This window comes from Leptidea sinapis, chromosome 28, assembly GCF_905404315.1.
Source record: "Leptidea sinapis chromosome 28, ilLepSina1.1, whole genome shotgun sequence".
In the NCBI taxonomy this organism is placed as follows: Eukaryota; Metazoa; Arthropoda; class Insecta; order Lepidoptera; family Pieridae; genus Leptidea; species Leptidea sinapis.
The window spans coordinates 5,357,036-5,375,134 of NC_066292.1; the positions used below are offsets into that span (position 1 = coordinate 5,357,036).

Genomic DNA, 18,099 nt, shown 5'->3' on the forward strand with positions numbered 1-18,099 from the left:
CGTTTTCTGGGATCATGTAAAAGCAAAAGACTTAGGGTGCGTACAAATTATACGTGGCAGCGGCACGATCCTATGCTCGACTCGAGTTGACGTTCATTTGCCGCGCGAGTTAATATGTTGATATAAATTTATATTTCCGATCCAGTTTGACACAGCTCCTGATGGCTAGTTCAGACCAGTTCATTCGGATAAAGTGCGATAGGCTGCTGCTTTCATTGTGATCCATCATCTCGTTTGTAAAAAAAATAGACGAAAAACTTTGGTGGATTAAGAAATTACAATGTGGCGTGACACTACTAGAAGACATTAGATATGAACCCGTTATCTAAGTACAGATACAACAAAATTTAACGTATTCGTCGCGCGAGCCAATTAATTAAAACTACAACCGTCCAAACTACGCGCGAGCAAACGACTGACGCTCGTTTGGGCTTTCACAATTTCTATCAAATTAACGAACATACCTGCATGACATTATCAAGAATATATTTAAATTTTGAGTCTGACTCGGTCATTTTTTTAAAGATTTCACGACTAATTCAAATAGTTCATTTAAGCTTCGCGTCATTTCGTATACAGCTCCAGCGGTTCTGACATACCCATGATTTCGTTTAAGAAAATATTGCCCTTCGGTGGTGCAATATATCTTAGATGTTCACTGACGCGTATAGGTACGGGCGACTTTCATACGGTCATAAAAGCAGCTTCATTAGTTGCGTTCACGGAACAATTAAAATTATTGTTATTTAAGTACTTAATATAAGTATTTATTAAATGGCTATGTGTTAAAGTATATAATATATTAAAGTTATATACATAAGACAATAATTAAATTTTCGATAATAATGTATATCTTACTCAACAGTGGTGGAGGTGGAGCGTCTTACGTGACGATATCTGCCAATTCACTTTACTAGACTGACCTGCTTTACTAGGCTGCTAGCTTAGAGAACTTCATTCCAATAATTTTTAGTGAAAATAAAATAAATATTTCCGAAATGAGCATGATTACTGCAGATTCTCGTTAAACTAGGTATTACATGCATCCAGGCTTAGACCGCATAGGTACTAACATTGATGACCAATAACTGGCGACTGTGACAGGAGTTGCGCAGACCTGTTTCACTCGCCTCACTACATGTTCATTTGTTATAGGTAATATGTTATCTTGGATCCCAGCCAAACACAAGATGCTTTTTCTGTACGTCGAGAAAGTTTGTACGCCAGTCGTGTTGGGTAATTAAAGAATTTAAAAAAACAAGCTATATATCGCAGTCATTTGACACCAACTTTGCCTTCCAAGCTTTATTTACTTCTATGGAAAGTGGGAACTGCCCAATAGGTTTGTAGGTAACTTACCTGTATGTTAAAAGTATTAGGCTTAAATGGTTTGCTTTAGAAGCTTGATTTTTGTAACACCTTCAAGGACACTGGACATTAGTGTTTGATGTATCACCTTGAGACATCCACGCGTGTTAGTGGAAAGGATCTAACATTTTTTCTAGGGTTAACACAACAGTAAAAAGAAACTCTTGATGAAGCAAATCACATGAAAATGTGAAACAAAAAGTCACTTTGATAACATATAATATAATTAATATACAAAACACAAGTGTGTTACTTATGACATTATATTATACACATTATAATGAACATTTAAATTACCGATTTGAAATAGGTACATATTTATAGTATTTTACAACTTTCTAACAAAAATAGCATAAGATATATAGGTGTATGCATGCAATTAGTTTTATGACAGTTACACCAATTTATTGTACTTCAATGGTTTTTTTTTTAGTAGGATAGTAGTTGGTAATCCTTACCAGTGGGAGGCTCTATTGCACAGGAAGACGGCTAGATTATGAGTATCACAACGGCGCCTATTTCTGCCGTGAAGCAGTAATATGTAAACATTACTGCGAATCCGTCTGTAGGGCGCCGTAGCTAGTGAAATTACTGGGCAAATGAGACTTAACATCTTATGTCACAAAGGGACGAGTGCAATTGTAGTGCCGCTCAGAATTTTTGTGTTTTTCAACAATCCTGAGCAGCACTGCATTATTATGGGTAGGGCGTATCAATTACCATCAGCTGAACGTCCTGACGTTGACTGAGTGGTGAGGCAGCCATCCATGGACATCCGCAACAATAGGTGTCAAGAGATGTGTTGCCGGCCTTTAAGGTGGGAGGGTGCTTCCTTTCTTGAAGGTGCCTAAGCCGTATTGGTTAGGGAAAATAGCAACCGAGCCATTGATTCCACAACATATGTAGCTGTGCAAGAAATTGCTTGCAAAACCTGAGTTGTGGAATGCCAGACGCAACATGATGCGGGTGGTGTTTAGCATTTTGATGGAATGTCTGGTGGTGGAACTTGGCCTGGATCTGAATCTGGAATCAACCCAAACAGCTTCTCTCAGTACTCTCCGTGATAAATGCGGTAAAAGAGCATTTCATTGTATAGTAAGAAAAAAATGGGATGGAAGAAGTTAGTCAGATTTAATAAAATGTTTATTCATGCTATAAGAAAATATGCTTCAATTAAATTAATTTTATGCATATTGGATACCGCCATGCTGAACCACAAACTTTTCATAAGCTTAATATAGTATACATTATTATATATTAAATATCTGTGAAGTTTTGGATTTATGAAGACCAATCTGTAATTTTATTTAACCATAATAGGGTAAGACGGAAAATAACATAATAACGAATATATTCAAAGGAGGACCAGCACTTTAAACTATATAGCAAATGTATTGTATATTTGTTATATTTAAAACATGTTATTAAAATATAAATAGTAAAATATTTGACATTCATAACTGTCATTTTGACCTTAGTGAATAAATAATATTTCTTTCTTTCTACCTTTATATTAGCCAATGTTAAAAAGTAAAATATGATGTTCTGCACTCTTAGCTATATACAGTTCATATACACACAATTGTAAACTGATTCCTTAATAAATATAAAAAATTATCACATTGTTACAGAGCTTAGAATGCAATGGATTGAGTACACTCAAAATATTATATTAACAACTGGACTTTAAGATGGAAATTAAAATAATTATTTTAAATATATATACCACACTTTTATTTTGGAATACTAGCTGACCCAGCAAATGTTGTATTGCCATACAAATTAACAAAAAAAGTTTTTGGGCTATAAAAAATAGTTGTTGGCCAATTCTCAGACCTACCCGATATGCATACAAATCGGTTCAGCTGTTTCGGAGCAGTTTGGTAACAAACATCGTGTTACAAGAATTTTATATTATATTTGATAAGAAGTAATTTTACTGCTTTTGCAAGTAATATTAAATCATTTTTTAATTATACCGGTTCTGATCCATCATCTGAAAATAAATGATTCATTGATTCAATAACAAGTATTAGGTTATATTACTCAATCCATTGCAAAATAATACTGTAATGTGTGTTATACACTTAAATAATCCTAACCTAAGACCTATCCATCTGTTAGGTTATTCAGCTTGTCGTAATCTGGCCAGCCTTTGTGTGAGTTCATCTTGTTCTTGAGACACTACTGTGGCTGTACCAATTGAAGTGCTTGGTACTCCTGAAGGAAGTTCCATATTCAATTCCAATCTGAAATTAAATAATTGGCACTAAGTATAACTTAAATATATTTTTCATAATATTTCATAGACAAATATTAATTTCAGAACATATTTCTATACAACTAATTACTCATTATTATTATTAATATATATATGTATATAAAAACTGGTATCAGACCAGTGGGAGGCTCCTTTGGACAGGATGCCGGCTAGATTATGGGCACCACAATGGCGCCTATTTCTGCCGTGAAGATAATGTGTAAGCATTATTGTGTTTCGGTCTAAAGGGTGCCATTATTTCACTAATGAGATGTAAAATCTTATGTCTCAAGGTGATGAGTGCAATTGTAGTGCTGCACTGCATTGTAATGGGCAGGAAGTATCAATTACCATCAGCTGAATGTCTTGCTTGTCTCATCCCTTATTGTCGTACAAAATATAAAGCTCATGAGTAATATCAGAACAGTAACAAATTTCTTAGTTTCTGATAATCTTGTTTATTCACTAAGCCATATATAGCAGAGTTGATCAAGATACACTGATTAGCGAAATCTAAAAGGATATGCCATCAAGCCAAACAATAATAATAATAATGAGTAAAACATTTAAATAGAAGTAGAACTTGTAGCCTGTATACTTGCAAAATCAGTATATTATTATTTTAAATAGAAAAGTAAAACATTTCTGTAATAAATATTGTTATTAAGTAATTACATTTCTTTATAGTAAACTGATTAATTTAGTTAATGATTTCATTTCTGTTTTTATGATAAATTAATATTTTAAATTGAAAATAAATCTGGCACTTAATATACAGGAATAGTACATACCCTGCTTCATCAGCTACTTGTTGCAACAACTGATCAACATCACCCTGGGGCACAGTGGTAGTGGTCGTCTGGGACATAGCATTCTCCATGTATGATGACTGGACATCCAAGTCCTCAAATTGGCTCTCAAACTTATCCATTAAAGTAGAAATCTTCTCTAAGTTCATTGACTTCATTGCAGCATCCATTGCTTTTACAACACCAGCCATGGAGTTAGTGACCTATTTAGATAAGATTTTAATAAAACTATATCTTATTTGGGACCAGGCTAAGGCAGGCACCTGCAATTCTTATCCCAAGTACCTCATTTTTGTTGGAGTTTTACCAATGGGAGGCACAGGATGTTGGCTAGGTAGAGGTACCATAGCAGCACATTTTTCTATCATGAAGCAGAAATGTACAACCATTATTGTGTAGTAATTACTGAACTAATTAGACTTAACATCTTATCTATCAGTACCCAGCGCAAATGTGGTGTGTTACAATAAAGAATAGAAAAGGACACAGCATTGTAATATGGTGGAGGGATCCCTTACCATCAGGGGAATATGCTGCTCATCTTGTCAAAAAAGTTAGATTTGCTTGACATGACATGGCAACAGCCATCGTGCTGTTGTAACAACAACAGTAAACTTGTAATGCTCCTCTCAGGGTGTTTGTTCAAGCATTGCCAATGAGCTGAAAAGCTTCCACATGACATCATCCTGTATAATTTTCTGCATCTACCTATTCTTCTTATATTTCCTACGGTTAGTTTGTATGCAAACTATCTGCAACAGTTTCGGTAACTGATATTATGTGAAAACCATTCACAATGCTTTATACTACTAAGTTACTTGATTGTTGTTGATAATTGTGTCTCTAATGTTTATCATAATCACACTGCTAAATAAGTAAATAGTGAGTAGTGATGAAACTCTTATTATGTGAATAACTTATGTATTTGTGTAATACAATAACATCCCTATAGGATGCAGTGAATTAAAATTATCCCAACAAAAGTATACTATGTATAATATATGTATAACATTGAAGTTATATATACAATACTAATATTTCCTCAGTTTATATTTACTCAAAGTACAAAGATCATTCGTACCTTTCTAGTAGTGAGAGCAGTTTGCACTCTACTTGATACAGCATCAACTCTTGCAGACATTCGCAAATAATTTAAGGCCTGATTTTTTTGTCTTATTGCATTTTCAGCATGAATTCTAGCACCTTCCATGTTACCTTTTTGTATTGCTTTCTTGGCTTTTTCTTTTTCTAATTTTTCTTCTTTCTCGCATTTTTTTGAATTTCGCTCTAGCTCTTTTACAGCAAATTTTAAATTAAAAAGATGCTCTGAATACAGCTAAGGATATAAGTACATAATTGAAAATATTTTATTGTAAATTTGAAACACTACTGTAAATGTTCAAGCAAAAATATTTACTGCAAAGGTACCATGATTCATATTATTCTAATAACTTAGGTATAAAGATTAAATTATATTATATGAAAAGGATACTCTCCATAGCAGATGACGACATTTCGTTCCCCAGTTTGACGGTTTCAACAAAACTTTAAGAAAATAAATGTAAACCAGGTGTTCCTGGAAACACTGAAAATAAGATTAATTAACTGAAAGGTATATAACTTTATATGATATTATAGAATTGTGGATCTTAATTATGGGTGAGTCAGAAGTTCAAAAGATAAATCAAAACTAACGCAATTCACAAACAAATTACAATTTTTTTTTTTTTTAGAATTTATGACAATTCACAATTTACAAACTTCAAAGTGGTCCAAAGAGGATGTAAATACTACGTAGAAGTAAGGATTTAACCTTTCCGCATCGGCGCGCTCCGGATCTCGCTGTACACTGTAGATCGGCAAGCTTCCGGCATTTTCGCGGCATTTTCCCCGTGTGTATTATTTTACGTGTAGTTATAAAATGCTTATAACTAGGGTGATTTGAGTGACTGTCACTGAAAGCTATTGAAACAAGCTATAAGACCATGTATAAATTATTCATATTGTCTTTCTTTTTTATTTCACAAAGACTTTTCATTCGAAAAAAAGTGTAAAAATAGGTATATTTTAAAATAAATATTGTAATTATTGTTAATTACTTGTTTTATTTATTTCCTTTTATGTTTTTGTAATGAATAGTATATGTTAATTATAAAATTAAGCTTAAATCTCCACAAAGAACGATCTTCGTGTAAAGTCTTGATAACGACCGCTCGCTGCGCCGGCCGGGAACAAGTGGACACATAAGTGCTTTGTCCGTAAAGCTATGACGTCGAATATTGGTGGCCTTGAATCGTAACGGATCGAAATGTGTTTGGGAATTCACTCGTTCATAACTGCGTAGGCAAATAAACCATCTTGTACACCTAATAAGGGTGAAAACTGGATGAGGTAAAAGAGTGCCCCGCGGCACAGCCGCTCTCATTGTTTTTTGAATTACCAGTGCCCGCGGGCACGGCTGATGCGGAAAGGTTAAGGAGGGTTCGTTAGAGTAATAGTGTTCTGTGAGCGGGACTGCATAAGTACAAATTGAAATTTAGTTCAGTATGAAACGTGCAGTAATTTTAGTTTGAAATAGTAGTAATTATAGTATCGCGATTGGTAGCTGCTTAAAACATGTTTCCTATAGACTTTCGCTGGTGTTGGAGTTCTCGATACGTCAGTCGTATTTTTTTCCCATTATACGCAGGCTATCCGCTTAGTCTTTTGAACTACTAAAAGTTCTCTGTGCCTCACAAAAAACCTCTTGCCTAAAATTAAAAGTATCATTGAATTTTGATTAACTTTCACATGCCTATTTATAATTTTTTTATGTTAATTTGCGGGATTGTGATCCAGCTGTGGTTAAGCGCGTTAATTCAATTAATGAACGCTAGACGTTAAGCCTTACGTAAGGATAACACGAAAATGTTTGTTACAGTTTCTGAGTTATAGTGTTTTAATATGAAGAAGTCGGATAACTTACATATATTTGGCATCTAAATTGGCTAAATGTGTAATGCTAGTTTTTTTTTTTTGGTTTATTCGACCAATATTAGAACAGGCAAAGGGTTGCAGTGCTAGAAGGGAAAAAATCTACCAAGTGACAGTGATAATAACTGTGACAAGTTGTCAGTTGTCACAAGTAGTGTCAATTTCAGACGTCATTTGAAATTTTAAACATTCACCTTTGTTGAAAATTGGAATAGAAGGAAATAGATTTACAATAGTGTTGTTGTTAATTTTTGAAGCTATTGGTATTATCTAGATGAAAATTTAAAGCGGTCTACCTTTGAACATTTATAGTTGCAATATGAGTTTTGATTCCAGCGTTAGTAATGGAAGTGACAAACCCGAACGAAAATACTATGACCGTACAAAATCTGATGATTTACAAATATCGAGGACAGACATGAACATGTTAATAATGAATTATTTAGTTACAGGTATGAAGTACTACCTATTGTTAGCTCCTAACTCACAAGTAATCAAAGGACAAATTTTAATTGTTTTTCTTTATATCTAGAGGGATTTAAAGAAGCAGCATTAAAATTCCAACAAGAAGCTGGTTTGCAAGAACCTGCACTATGTAGTTCACTTGACGAAAGAATAATGATCAGAGAAGCTGTGCAAGGAGGACGAATCTCGGAAGCAATTGCTATGGTTAATGCATTACACCCAGAGTTGCTTGATAATGACAGATATCTTTATTTCCATTTACAGGTTTGCTATATATTATTATTTTCTTTTCATGGTATTTTAAAATAGAAATAGGCAATTTTATTTTCATTAAACACATCCAAGCTTGGTTGTGAGTGATTACTGCCCACCCGGCACCCATGTTCATTTGCATTTTTATATAAACTTTTCATTTAAATTATCAAACAGAATTTTTTTTAATGGACACTTATGTTTCTTAATCACTTTAGTTTTGTTAACATAATATTTCTTAGTTCACTGTGCCTTTAGCAATCCTCCTACAGTTGGGACTAACTAGTTTGGGTGAGAACACCCTGGGTATTATTGCTCATTAGGACAGTTCAAGTTAGACAGCAACACAAAGATTTCATATTATATGTACACAGATTTGTTTAGGTTTCTTTAAAGTGCTTTTTTTAACCACTTTATTAACAATAAAAACGCACAATTCAATTGAACCTTCAATTTACAGTATAAATCTTAAAGTAATAAATTAAATGTAACAAAAATTATTAAAATACAAACAAAAAATTTAATGAACTGTGTGGCATGTTCCCCATGATTCCCTGCTAAAAGGAGCTGACTCAGTATATTGTTGATCAGTGCAGAAGACACCAACACAACACTGGTTTTCAGCAGCCCCTCGTGACATTTGGAGTAAACAGCTGTTGTAGTCTTCCCATTGTATTTTTTTTTCATGAACATGTTGAAAATGTATAGAGTTATAAAATAAAATTACAAGTATACATAATACTTATATTATAGATGGCACAAGTACATTAGTATAAAAAATAAGATATAGATAATATATTGGTAAACATTAAATATACATAATAAAGATACAGAATTGTGTTAGTCTATAAGATACATTGCAATGTAAAATAGTTTTTTTATATTTCAATCTAAAATTTGGAATATTTTTCAATTGTCTAATTGGTGGCAGTAAATTATTCCAAACTTAGTAGCACTGTATCGAAAACTACCCCTGAATGCTGTTGAATGATGTCGAGGCACTGCTAATATCTGCGAGGCAGATCTAGTTTTTATATTACTTGCACTGCATTGCCCTAACCATTCAAGTTTATTAATCAGGTGTATTATTATGGATGATACCGAAAACTAATGTTGCTAAATGAAGATGCCTCCGACCTTCCATATTGAGTATATTAGCTTCTTTCAAATATGGAGTAATGTGCTGCCTGCGGAATATTCCAACAGAATTGAGGCACACATTTTGCACTCGTTGGATGGAACATTTTGTTTAGTTATCTTGGCCCATACACCATGTCACAGTAATTGAGCTTTGATAGTACAAGTGTTTCACATAATTTGACTCGAAGTTCTGTACTTAGATATTTTCGAATATTGAAAATAACTTTGAGTCTATAAAAACAATTTGATATTACTCGGCTTATATATTTTTCGAAACACATGTTTTCATCAATTATTAAACCTAAGTTTTGCGCCTCGTGGACCCGCTCAATGTCCGTGTTGTTGATTATCACCTTCGAATTGTACTGCTCAGTCGTTTTCACAGACATAGGGGTGCCAAGAATTATAAATTTTGTTTTTGAGGGATTTAAAATTAAAGAGTTATGATCTGACCAACTCTAAATCTCATTTAGATTAGTATTTAACAGATTAGTTGCATGTAATGTATCCTTGGGATTAAAAGAGACATACAATTGAATATCATCAGCATACATATGATAGTTTGTATTTTTATATTGTAGATTATATCTGCACTATACAATTATAATTAATTATTATTAATTTATATAAATTAAGGAGCAGAGGTCCTAAAATTGATCCCTGGGGAATTCCTCTGTTAATAAGAGCACAACTAGATAATTTATAACTGCCAACGTCATCTTTGACTGCAACTGTTTGGGTTTAATTATTTAAAAAGCTACTGAACGATTGTACAGCCTTGGGGCTCAACCCATAGTACCCAAATTTTGAAATTAATAATGATGTATCAACAGTATCATATGCCCGGGAATAATCAAGGAGTACTAGAATTGTGGCCTTACCTTCCTCCTGAGCATCCAAGATATTGTCAACTACATACAGTAAACCTCTTTTTTTCCAGAAATGCCTTTTAATATCTTTTGTTAATAAATGTGCATATTAACTTGAAAGTCAAAAATACATTGAAATGAATCAGCACCTCCACATTGAGAGTCAGCAACCTTAGTCTCAGAGCCATCAATATTCTTCTAACATTGTGTTAAGATATTAACATAAGAATATACATGTTTGGGTATCTTGTTTGCTAACCCACATTACTTATCTGTTTTGTATAGCAACTTCAACTGCTGGAACTAATTCGAGCTGGCAGAGCAGAAGAAGCATTGGCATTTGCTAGTGCAACACTTGCAGAAGCTGGAGCAAATGACCGCAATGCTCTGACAGAGCTAGAGAGGTCACTTGCTCTGTTGGCATTTCCTGATCCCCATGCATCCCCTTTTGCTGACCTGTTGTTACCTTCACATAGCCAGAAAGTAAGTAGAATGTATACCAACAATAAATATTTTTATTATCGAAATATGATCTTTAAATAGCACTATTTTTGTATACCTCTTTACTAAATTTTACACTCTTGATCTGAAGAGAGATAATACAGCTGTGTAGGATAATGCACAGTTCGTTTTTTTAGCTTTAAAAACACAATTTGGACATAAAAACATAAGTTTCATTTAACTATGTATGACTGATATGAAGTTACTAATATTGGATGCTTTTTTAGATTGCTAGTGAATTAAATGCAGCTATACTGAAAATGGAAAACCAAGAATACACAAATCCTAAACTGTGCAGTCTATTAAGAATGATTCTATGGTCACAGAGTGAATTGGACAAGCATAATGTAAAATATCCTAAGATGACAGACTTAGCAAATGCCACTATAGAACAGCCAAAATGAATGACATGTGCATAATTTTATGAGATAGCATAAGAAATTAATGTGGGGAATATACAGAGATTTTCCAAATCTGAACACAATTAAATCCAATTTCAAAACCCTATGTTGGTAACAGATATGAGTTTAATTTATATTAATTATAGAGGTAACAAAGTAAGTAATAAACACCTTTCAAAAGTAAGAATGTGAATTTTATTAAATAAGTGCAGTTTACATAAAGTTAATGAAAATTAAAAATAGATTAAACATACAATGTCCCTGCGTTCCCACTCAAAAGTGAGTATAGTCACCATTTTATAATTGTGTCTGATTATTTCATAAATTTTCTCATATTGCAGCAAGAGAAAACTCAATGGTCAGTGTGATAATTTGAAAAACAAAGACATTAAAAAATTCTGAAAATTTTATCCTAGCATCCACTTGTTTATCTAACCTAACTATACTAACACTGTTAATGTAGTAATCATGAACACTGTGCCTAAAACAAAATTATTAGTTTTTTTTTTATGTCTACTACCAACAAAAAAAATGTTTTCTATTTTTACTACTATGATGATACAGAAACTCAATCATGTCTATTTTAATATGAACAAGTCATACTCTATAATTTAGAGGATCAATCATGTATTATCCCATTTTAGACAAAAGCTACACCCTTATACACCTGTCCTGGTGTCAATTAATTATAGTAAATAATGTGAATAATACATGGCTTGGTTTTAAAAGCTGACAATGTATTCAATTATAGAAATTAACATTAGTGAACGCATATAAAACATGGAAGCATTCCTGACAAAATAGCGCAACTAAAACTATCCTGTAGTGTGTAGGGCTTAAAAACTGTACCATCATGCGGATCAGTTCAGTTAGGCGAATTAGTATGATTGGATTCTAGTGAGATGGGATTTTAAAAACAGATGTAACAAGGATTTAAAATACTAAATAAAAACAGGAGTTGTAAATATTTATGGATAAAAGCTGTTAAATTAGAGACAGCAAAATGATTTGATATGTCTAGTATGTGTTCACTTATCCAGTATTTTTTTGGCTCAAGTTATTTTCAGTGTGGTAACAATAAGGTTCTCTACATTTTTCTATTTAATGCATTTTTTCATATGATTTTTAATAAATATCCTGGAGACAATTCATTAATAATAAAACTTAATATAATAAAACTGATCTACTTTTTCTTTACACATTTTACTAACAAGCACTAGTATAAGAAATAAGACAAGTGATGGAGATTCAATGACAGTCTGTAAAGGAGCGGTTTGTAGTCGTTTGTAAATGTTAATCAAGGAAATACTATATCTAAAATGATTTAGGTGCATTATTTTTTAACGGAAGAGAACGATAAACATGCTTGACACAGTGACCTGATGATGTGATTACCGCCGCCCACATTTCCTTGGCACCAGAGGAATCGCGAAAGCGTTGCCGGCTTTTAGAAAAAGTATAATATGCTCTATTTTTAACTGACCCAATTACCATAATCATGTCATGCTGAGAACCAATCATGTTCGGCACATGACAAAGAAAATGTTATTATAGACCTAGAATAAATAATAAATGACACTTTTTTTATGCAATGAGTTTACTGTATTATGATTTTTTTGCGCTAATAATCAACGTTAGATAATATGCTTCCATGTTTTATATGCAATCACTGATTGAAATGTTAAACATTTGTTGAATTCTTATTCTAATACACCATTGTACAAATTAAATCATAATTGCAATAAAGAACATAATTATATACAGATTTCATTATTATTATAAAATGTAGTGTATGTCACCAGCTTAACACATAGTCTAATGCTTTTGAAATGAGTCCATTTGATTTTTGTGGTAATGGTGCCTGGGGTACTGGAGTTGGACAAAGTGATCTTGCTGTACCTTGCCTGTGAACAGTGAATAAAATAAACTTTTAATTAAAAGTTTTACAAGAATTGATTGCTTAGCAAAGTATAAAAACCTTCATGTTGTTATTTAGCATTGAATGTGTATTGCAAATAAACCTGTGCTCGTCAGATTCACCTGCATTTAAATATTGTATTTAGTTATGTACCACTTTAAAGCCAGTGCAATATCCTGCAGATAAGGAGTATGATTGTTCGCAATCAACTTCATAAAAATAAATATTTAAGGATAGCAGAGAAGTTACACTCATGCTAGATGAATTTGGCTATCATAAAGGTACATATAAAAATTATTCAAAACAGACTGGTAGATCCAGAGATTAGCAGGCAAAGGCCGGCAATTCTCCTGTGATTCCTCTGGTGTTGCAAGAAATTGTGGGTGGCGGTGATCACTTAACAACAGGTGACCCGTACACTTGTTTGTCCTATTCCATAAAAAAAATAGCAGATGTGTAACCTGTAAAAAAAAAGGGACATACTAGGCTTGTATTCATCTCGGGTCCAATGCAGCATTTACACACACAGTAACCATTTGATCATAATATGCAACAGAGATCTGCACATACTGTGGAATGAATCTAACCTATCTAGGTCGGCAACACTACTGTTCTTTTCAATATCTCTGCTATTGCAGTAGGATAATCACTTAACATGAGATGACCAGTATGCTAATTTGTCCCCCTGTACTATAAAAAATGCACCACTGCAGAAATGAAAGCTGAAAAGCAGTCAGAACATAGATCGTGAGTACTACGTCCACATGCTCTTAGGATCGTCTCTACAAGTACCTAAGGTAATGTTTATTGGTAAATAAACAAAAACAAAATAATAAGACATATAATCTTATTGACTGCTTTCACTTTGCAGTGCATGTGCCTCCAGAGCTGTTGAGTATTGGGTACTCACTGAACAAGGCGTAGTGTGTGATGCAGAACAGCTCAATAGTCGATGATCCAGTTCAAAGTGAACTTATGGATCACTCTGTGTTGCATAGAGATAGAGCCATCACTTCATTTCTGTTGATTGTATGTCTACTGAACTTTTTAAAGACTTGTTTAACCAAATTCCACAAACTTAAAAAATTTACCTTTCAGGCAATGTCCGAAGGCTAGTGTTAGCTATCCGTGGAGGGTCTTTGCACTCAACAACACCCACCATCACACCTGGCAACACTTGTCTTCCATTTAAAGCTAGTGCTCTTTCTTTTTCAGCTCTTGTTGCATATCTTATATGGGCCCAGTTTCCTTGGGTTGGATATTGCTTATCTATGAAGTTAAATTGTTTTGGTATATTTTATTTTTATAGATATGATGTGACACATATTTACTGACTTCCAAGTAGTATTGCAAGCTTAATTAAGGTTCACTCTTATACTAGAAGCTGTATATAAGCTGCTAAGTGCCTACACAGCTCAACTTATACAGGTTTTTTAAAAGAAACAAAAAAAATAAAATATAGCTTTCTGTTTCAATTTTGTAATACATATAAAATATTCAGAATAACATTATAAGCGTATAGAGTTTACATCTTGTACTTTGATTTTATCTGATGGTGTGGGTTAACTCAATGTGCAGTGTAAATTTATTGTGAGTATGTTTGATTAAATATGCAAAAAAAAATTGTGGTGGCACTCGAGGACTGCCGCGGTAAAGCTATTGCATAGCATTTTTTATCAATTATATGCAATTATAATAATTTATTTATTTTATGTATGCAGTATTTTTTTTCCTTTGTTTTTTTCTTTGATATTAATTCAAGTTACACTTTTTGAGCATGGTGACCGATAAGAAAACTGTTTTCTGTTATTAAATAAATGAGAAGTTAATACTGTTCAAAATATTTTTAATATCTTACAATACATGTAGGTTCTTCAGGAATATTTATCACTAGCTGACCTGGCAAACGTTGTTTTGCCATGTAAAGTATAATTCACGCGATAGTTTTTTAAATAATAGCCTAATAATAATGTGTTATTCTGGTGTGTAAGCTATATTATTGTAAAGTTTCATCAAAATCCATTCAGTAGTTTTTGCGTTAAAGAAGTTCAAACATACATCCAGACATACAAACTTTCACATTTATAATATTAATAGGATTGAAACTATAGGTTTATGGTAACTGAAATAAGAAACAGAAGTTTCAGACTTGATGATTCTTGTGGATCATTATTCATTTTCAATATTTTCGAAAGAAAAGTTGTCAACCACTCTGATTTTTTATCAGCCAAAATAAGTGGAAACTTATTACCATTTGTACCAAGTATTTTCGACCCTTCTTCAGTGTACTTTAGTTGCTCGGATTATTTTTTGGATACACTAAGTGATCCAAAAAAGTGAAAAGAAACTGATTTTAAATGCGAATTTATTTATCGTAGTTTTATATTTTAACACAATATGGCACTTGTTTCCCATTTAATGGACCACAACTATCGAATGACACATTTTCATATTATTAATATTTCAAAAACAATAATGAAAATAAAAAAGTAATAATATTGAGGTTATTTTTGATAAAATTAATTTTAAAAAAAGCAAGCGGGTAGTGAGTAAAATTTAACTTGCAAGATTTGATTACAGACAGACAACAGGACAGGTGAAACTAAATAAAAATGCTTGTCATACTAATAAAAATTAAAAAAACGTGATAAAAAAAAATAAAGAAATTAAAAGAAGGCTCGAACCTGGGACCTTCTGCACAAAAAGCATACGTGATAACTGCTGTTCCATGGCAACTGTAACGACCGTGGCGAAATATTTATATACATCTAGTGGGGAGTGTTAGGTTATTTTCGTTACGGAATTTCTGGATTCGGTCCCCACGCTCAAGGCCCGCGATAGAAGCTATGCAATAGCTTAAAAAAAGTATGAATAAATAAGCACAGATATTAGTGTATTAGATGTACAACATTATATATATATATATATATATATATATATATATATATATTAATATAAGATTAAAAAATGGACTAGGAGTTTCTAATCAGTTCTTCTAACCCATGACGAAGCCCTGATATGATACACCCTTTACATTCTGATATGGTAGCTTCATGACATTTCCAAGTGTTGTTACAACATGTTATGTTATTATCACTACCAGTGGAAAATAAATATATTTCTATTCTATTGAAAATCCCTGTGCCCAATCGACCTGTTAGCCAATAAATACTTCAGAATTTTCTATAAAGATCATGAAGCAGTTTAAGCATCTGAAATTTTATACCACAATAGGTACAGACCCCCTATAATATATGGAACTGAAAAGAAAGTGTGAGAAAAATGAGTGTGTGTGGATTTGGGTTTCCTGGAGGTCGCAATCAAAATCTATTCAGGTTCAAACATTTCCCAGAGATACATTGAAATTGACATTTGTTAACTAGAAATTGACAAAAATGGCCATTTTGAACTGATTTGTGTATTTCTTTGAGTTTTAACAACCATTTTATATGCTTAACAAGGCATGCATACATGGGCAAGAGACACACAAAAGACAAGTGGGTAGTAATAATATAACTAATATACTTATAAAAATCTTCAACTTTTACATACCCAGAATTGCTCCACAATTGCTGAATCTTGTAAGCACTGTATTAGCTGCATTTGTAGGAAATCCAAACACAGTCAGCCAATACTCATCTTGTTCTTGACAACCATCTTGCCAATGATTTACCATTGAATGATTATTGCCGGAAACATTGTTCATATAAGAGTTTTGCATCATTGAGTTATTGTTCCCATAACCCAGAAAACTATTATCATTGAATAAAGATTTATTAAAAGATGGCTCATTGCTTTTAATAGTATCAAATAAGTCTTCAATAGGAGGACCACTAGGTTTTGATGAATAGGAAGCATTTGGTGATGTAGGTATACCATTAAAAACATTTTGTTGATTATAAACAGCATGTTGGTGTAAGGATATGCTCTGTCGGTACTGTTTCTGTTCAGGTGTAGAAGTTTGACCAGGGCTTGTCGGTGATCCTGGAAAAAATTAAAACAATAGTTAATTAATTCATTTATTTTAGAACCCATAAAACGCAATCTTATGATTGAATTGGATTTAGATTCTACATACCAAATGCTAAACTTCGTCCTTTAGTGGGTGACAAGCTATTGGTGCGTGGTGTCGTAGGAGGATTTATTTCTCCCAAAAGAAAAGGCGGCAAATATCCTACATTAGGACTTCCTGGAGGAGACTGCGTTGGACTGCCTAGAGTCATCGGCTCCATTTCTATAGAAAATCGTTGCTTACACTTTACAGTCGTCTTTAAAAAAATCCGAATTTGCACAACTTTAAAATCTTAATTTGGCTAAAACTAGGAACTCAATAATGTAACTGACAAATGCCAACTGAATAAAACTATCAGGATTTAGGATTAAATTCGTATTCTTGTATATTTATTATTGTATTCCTACTGTATTATTAACACAAGCACAAAATTAGAAGAATAAAGTAATAAATATATTTAATATTAAGAAAAATGAGAATAGGGGCACATTTTTAAAATTTTTAAATACTTGACAGTTACTTCTGACATTCGTCATCACAGAACACTTTTACTCTGAGACCCTGAGTGAGTTAGAGTTACGACTTACGAGTCGAGTTCGTCAATTCGTCATTGTAGAACACAGAACACTTAACCCCTTATTCATAATGGTCCGCTAACTTTAAACAGCCGCTTAGGAGTGTTTTTTCTCATTCTGACTTAGGTCAATAGAAGAAGACAGAGTGAGAAGTAGCATTGCTTTAAGTTAGCAAACTATTATGAATAAGGGGGTATCAGTTACTCTTATTGTAGACTTAGCACACTATATTACTCTATTGTAGACCAATAACCAAACTATTTTGTATGAAAATAAGGGACCAGACGTTCTGTTGATGGTAACTGATACGCCCTGTCCATTCCAATGCAGTGGCGCTCAAGATAAAAAGAGTAGTACAACCGAACATATCATGGCCCGCGCAATCCTGAAACAAGTAACAAGAGGACTCACATAATGATAGATAGTGGCCTTTCCCTAAGTAGGTATTAAATTACTCTTTGGTGCTCACTGCTTTTTAGAAAGGTAAGCTTTTAGCCTTTAGGTCGTATTGTCCTGGAAACACCGCATGAGTACAGATTTGTTTCCAGACCTGCAA

The 18,099-nt window shown here is 33.1% G+C and overlaps 3 protein-coding genes across 5 annotated transcripts; 1 reads left to right on the forward strand and 2 right to left on the reverse strand.

Moving 5' to 3' along the window:
* Window positions 1-1,574: 1,574 nt before the first annotated feature.
* Window positions 1,575-6,155, reverse strand: LOC126973023 (charged multivesicular body protein 1b). Of its 3 annotated transcripts, none has more exons than XM_050820153.1 (5): window positions 5,930-6,155; window positions 5,519-5,763; window positions 4,420-4,640; window positions 3,471-3,617; window positions 1,575-2,391 (listed from the first exon to the last, which is right to left on the reverse strand). In XM_050820153.1, exons 1-4 carry the CDS (start codon window positions 5,949-5,951, stop codon window positions 3,494-3,496), a joined length of 612 nt encoding a protein of 203 aa, XP_050676110.1. In that variant the 5' UTR covers window positions 5,952-6,155; the 3' UTR covers window positions 1,575-2,391; window positions 3,471-3,493. The 3 variants fall into 3 exon arrangements, with proteins under 3 accessions (XP_050676110.1, XP_050676109.1, XP_050676108.1); XM_050820152.1 differs by having other exon boundaries at window positions 1,575-3,364; XM_050820151.1 differs by having other exon boundaries at window positions 1,575-3,617; window positions 5,930-6,154.
* Window positions 6,156-7,595: 1,440 nt separating this feature from the next.
* On the forward strand, window positions 7,596-11,225 carry LOC126973016 (glucose-induced degradation protein 8-B homolog). The gene is made up of 4 exons (XM_050820141.1): window positions 7,596-7,862; window positions 7,943-8,139; window positions 10,422-10,619; window positions 10,865-11,225. The coding sequence occupies exons 1-4, from the start codon at window positions 7,730-7,732 to the stop codon at window positions 11,039-11,041; spliced, it is 705 nt and encodes a 234-aa protein (XP_050676098.1). The 5' UTR covers window positions 7,596-7,729; the 3' UTR covers window positions 11,042-11,225.
* A 418-nt stretch (window positions 11,226-11,643) lies between these two features.
* LOC126973011 (nucleoporin Nup35) lies at window positions 11,644-17,496 on the reverse strand. The gene is made up of 4 exons (XM_050820136.1): window positions 17,035-17,496; window positions 16,509-16,940; window positions 14,048-14,225; window positions 11,644-12,942 (listed from the first exon to the last, which is right to left on the reverse strand). The coding sequence occupies exons 1-4, from the start codon at window positions 17,186-17,188 to the stop codon at window positions 12,834-12,836; spliced, it is 873 nt and encodes a 290-aa protein (XP_050676093.1). The 5' UTR covers window positions 17,189-17,496; the 3' UTR covers window positions 11,644-12,833.
* Between the last annotated feature and the right edge of the window lie 603 nt (window positions 17,497-18,099).

What these genes read in the sequence shown, in the direction of transcription:
- LOC126973023 (XM_050820153.1), bottom strand. Translation starts at nt 5,951, where the DNA reads ATGTCGTCATCTGCTATGGAGA. An exon ending in CTGCTCTCACTACTAGAAAG is followed by an intron (nt 4,641 to 5,518) that starts GTACGAATGATC and finishes TTATCTAAATAG; the next exon opens with GTCACTAACTCCATGGCTGG. An exon ending in CAAGTAGCTGATGAAGCAGG is followed by an intron (nt 3,618 to 4,419) that starts GTATGTACTATT and finishes ATTTAATTTCAG; the next exon opens with ATTGGAATTGAATATGGAAC.
- LOC126973011 (XM_050820136.1), bottom strand. Translation starts at nt 17,188, where the DNA reads ATGGAGCCGATGACTCTAGGCAGTCCAACGCAGTCTCCTCCAGGAAGT. An exon ending in AGGACGAAGTTTAGCATTTG is followed by an intron (nt 16,941 to 17,034) that starts GTATGTAGAATC and finishes AATTTTTTCCAG; the next exon opens with GATCACCGACAAGCCCTGGT. An exon ending in CAATTGTGGAGCAATTCTGG is followed by an intron (nt 14,226 to 16,508) that starts GTATGTAAAAGT and finishes TTAACTTCATAG; the next exon opens with ATAAGCAATATCCAACCCAA.
- LOC126973016 (XM_050820141.1), top strand. Translation starts at nt 7,730, where the DNA reads ATGAGTTTTGATTCCAGCGTTAGTAATGGAAGTGACAAACCCGAACGA. An exon ending in AATGAATTATTTAGTTACAG is followed by an intron (nt 7,863 to 7,942) that starts GTATGAAGTACT and finishes CTTTATATCTAG; the next exon opens with AGGGATTTAAAGAAGCAGCA. An exon ending in ATCTTTATTTCCATTTACAG is followed by an intron (nt 8,140 to 10,421) that starts GTTTGCTATATA and finishes TGTTTTGTATAG; the next exon opens with CAACTTCAACTGCTGGAACT.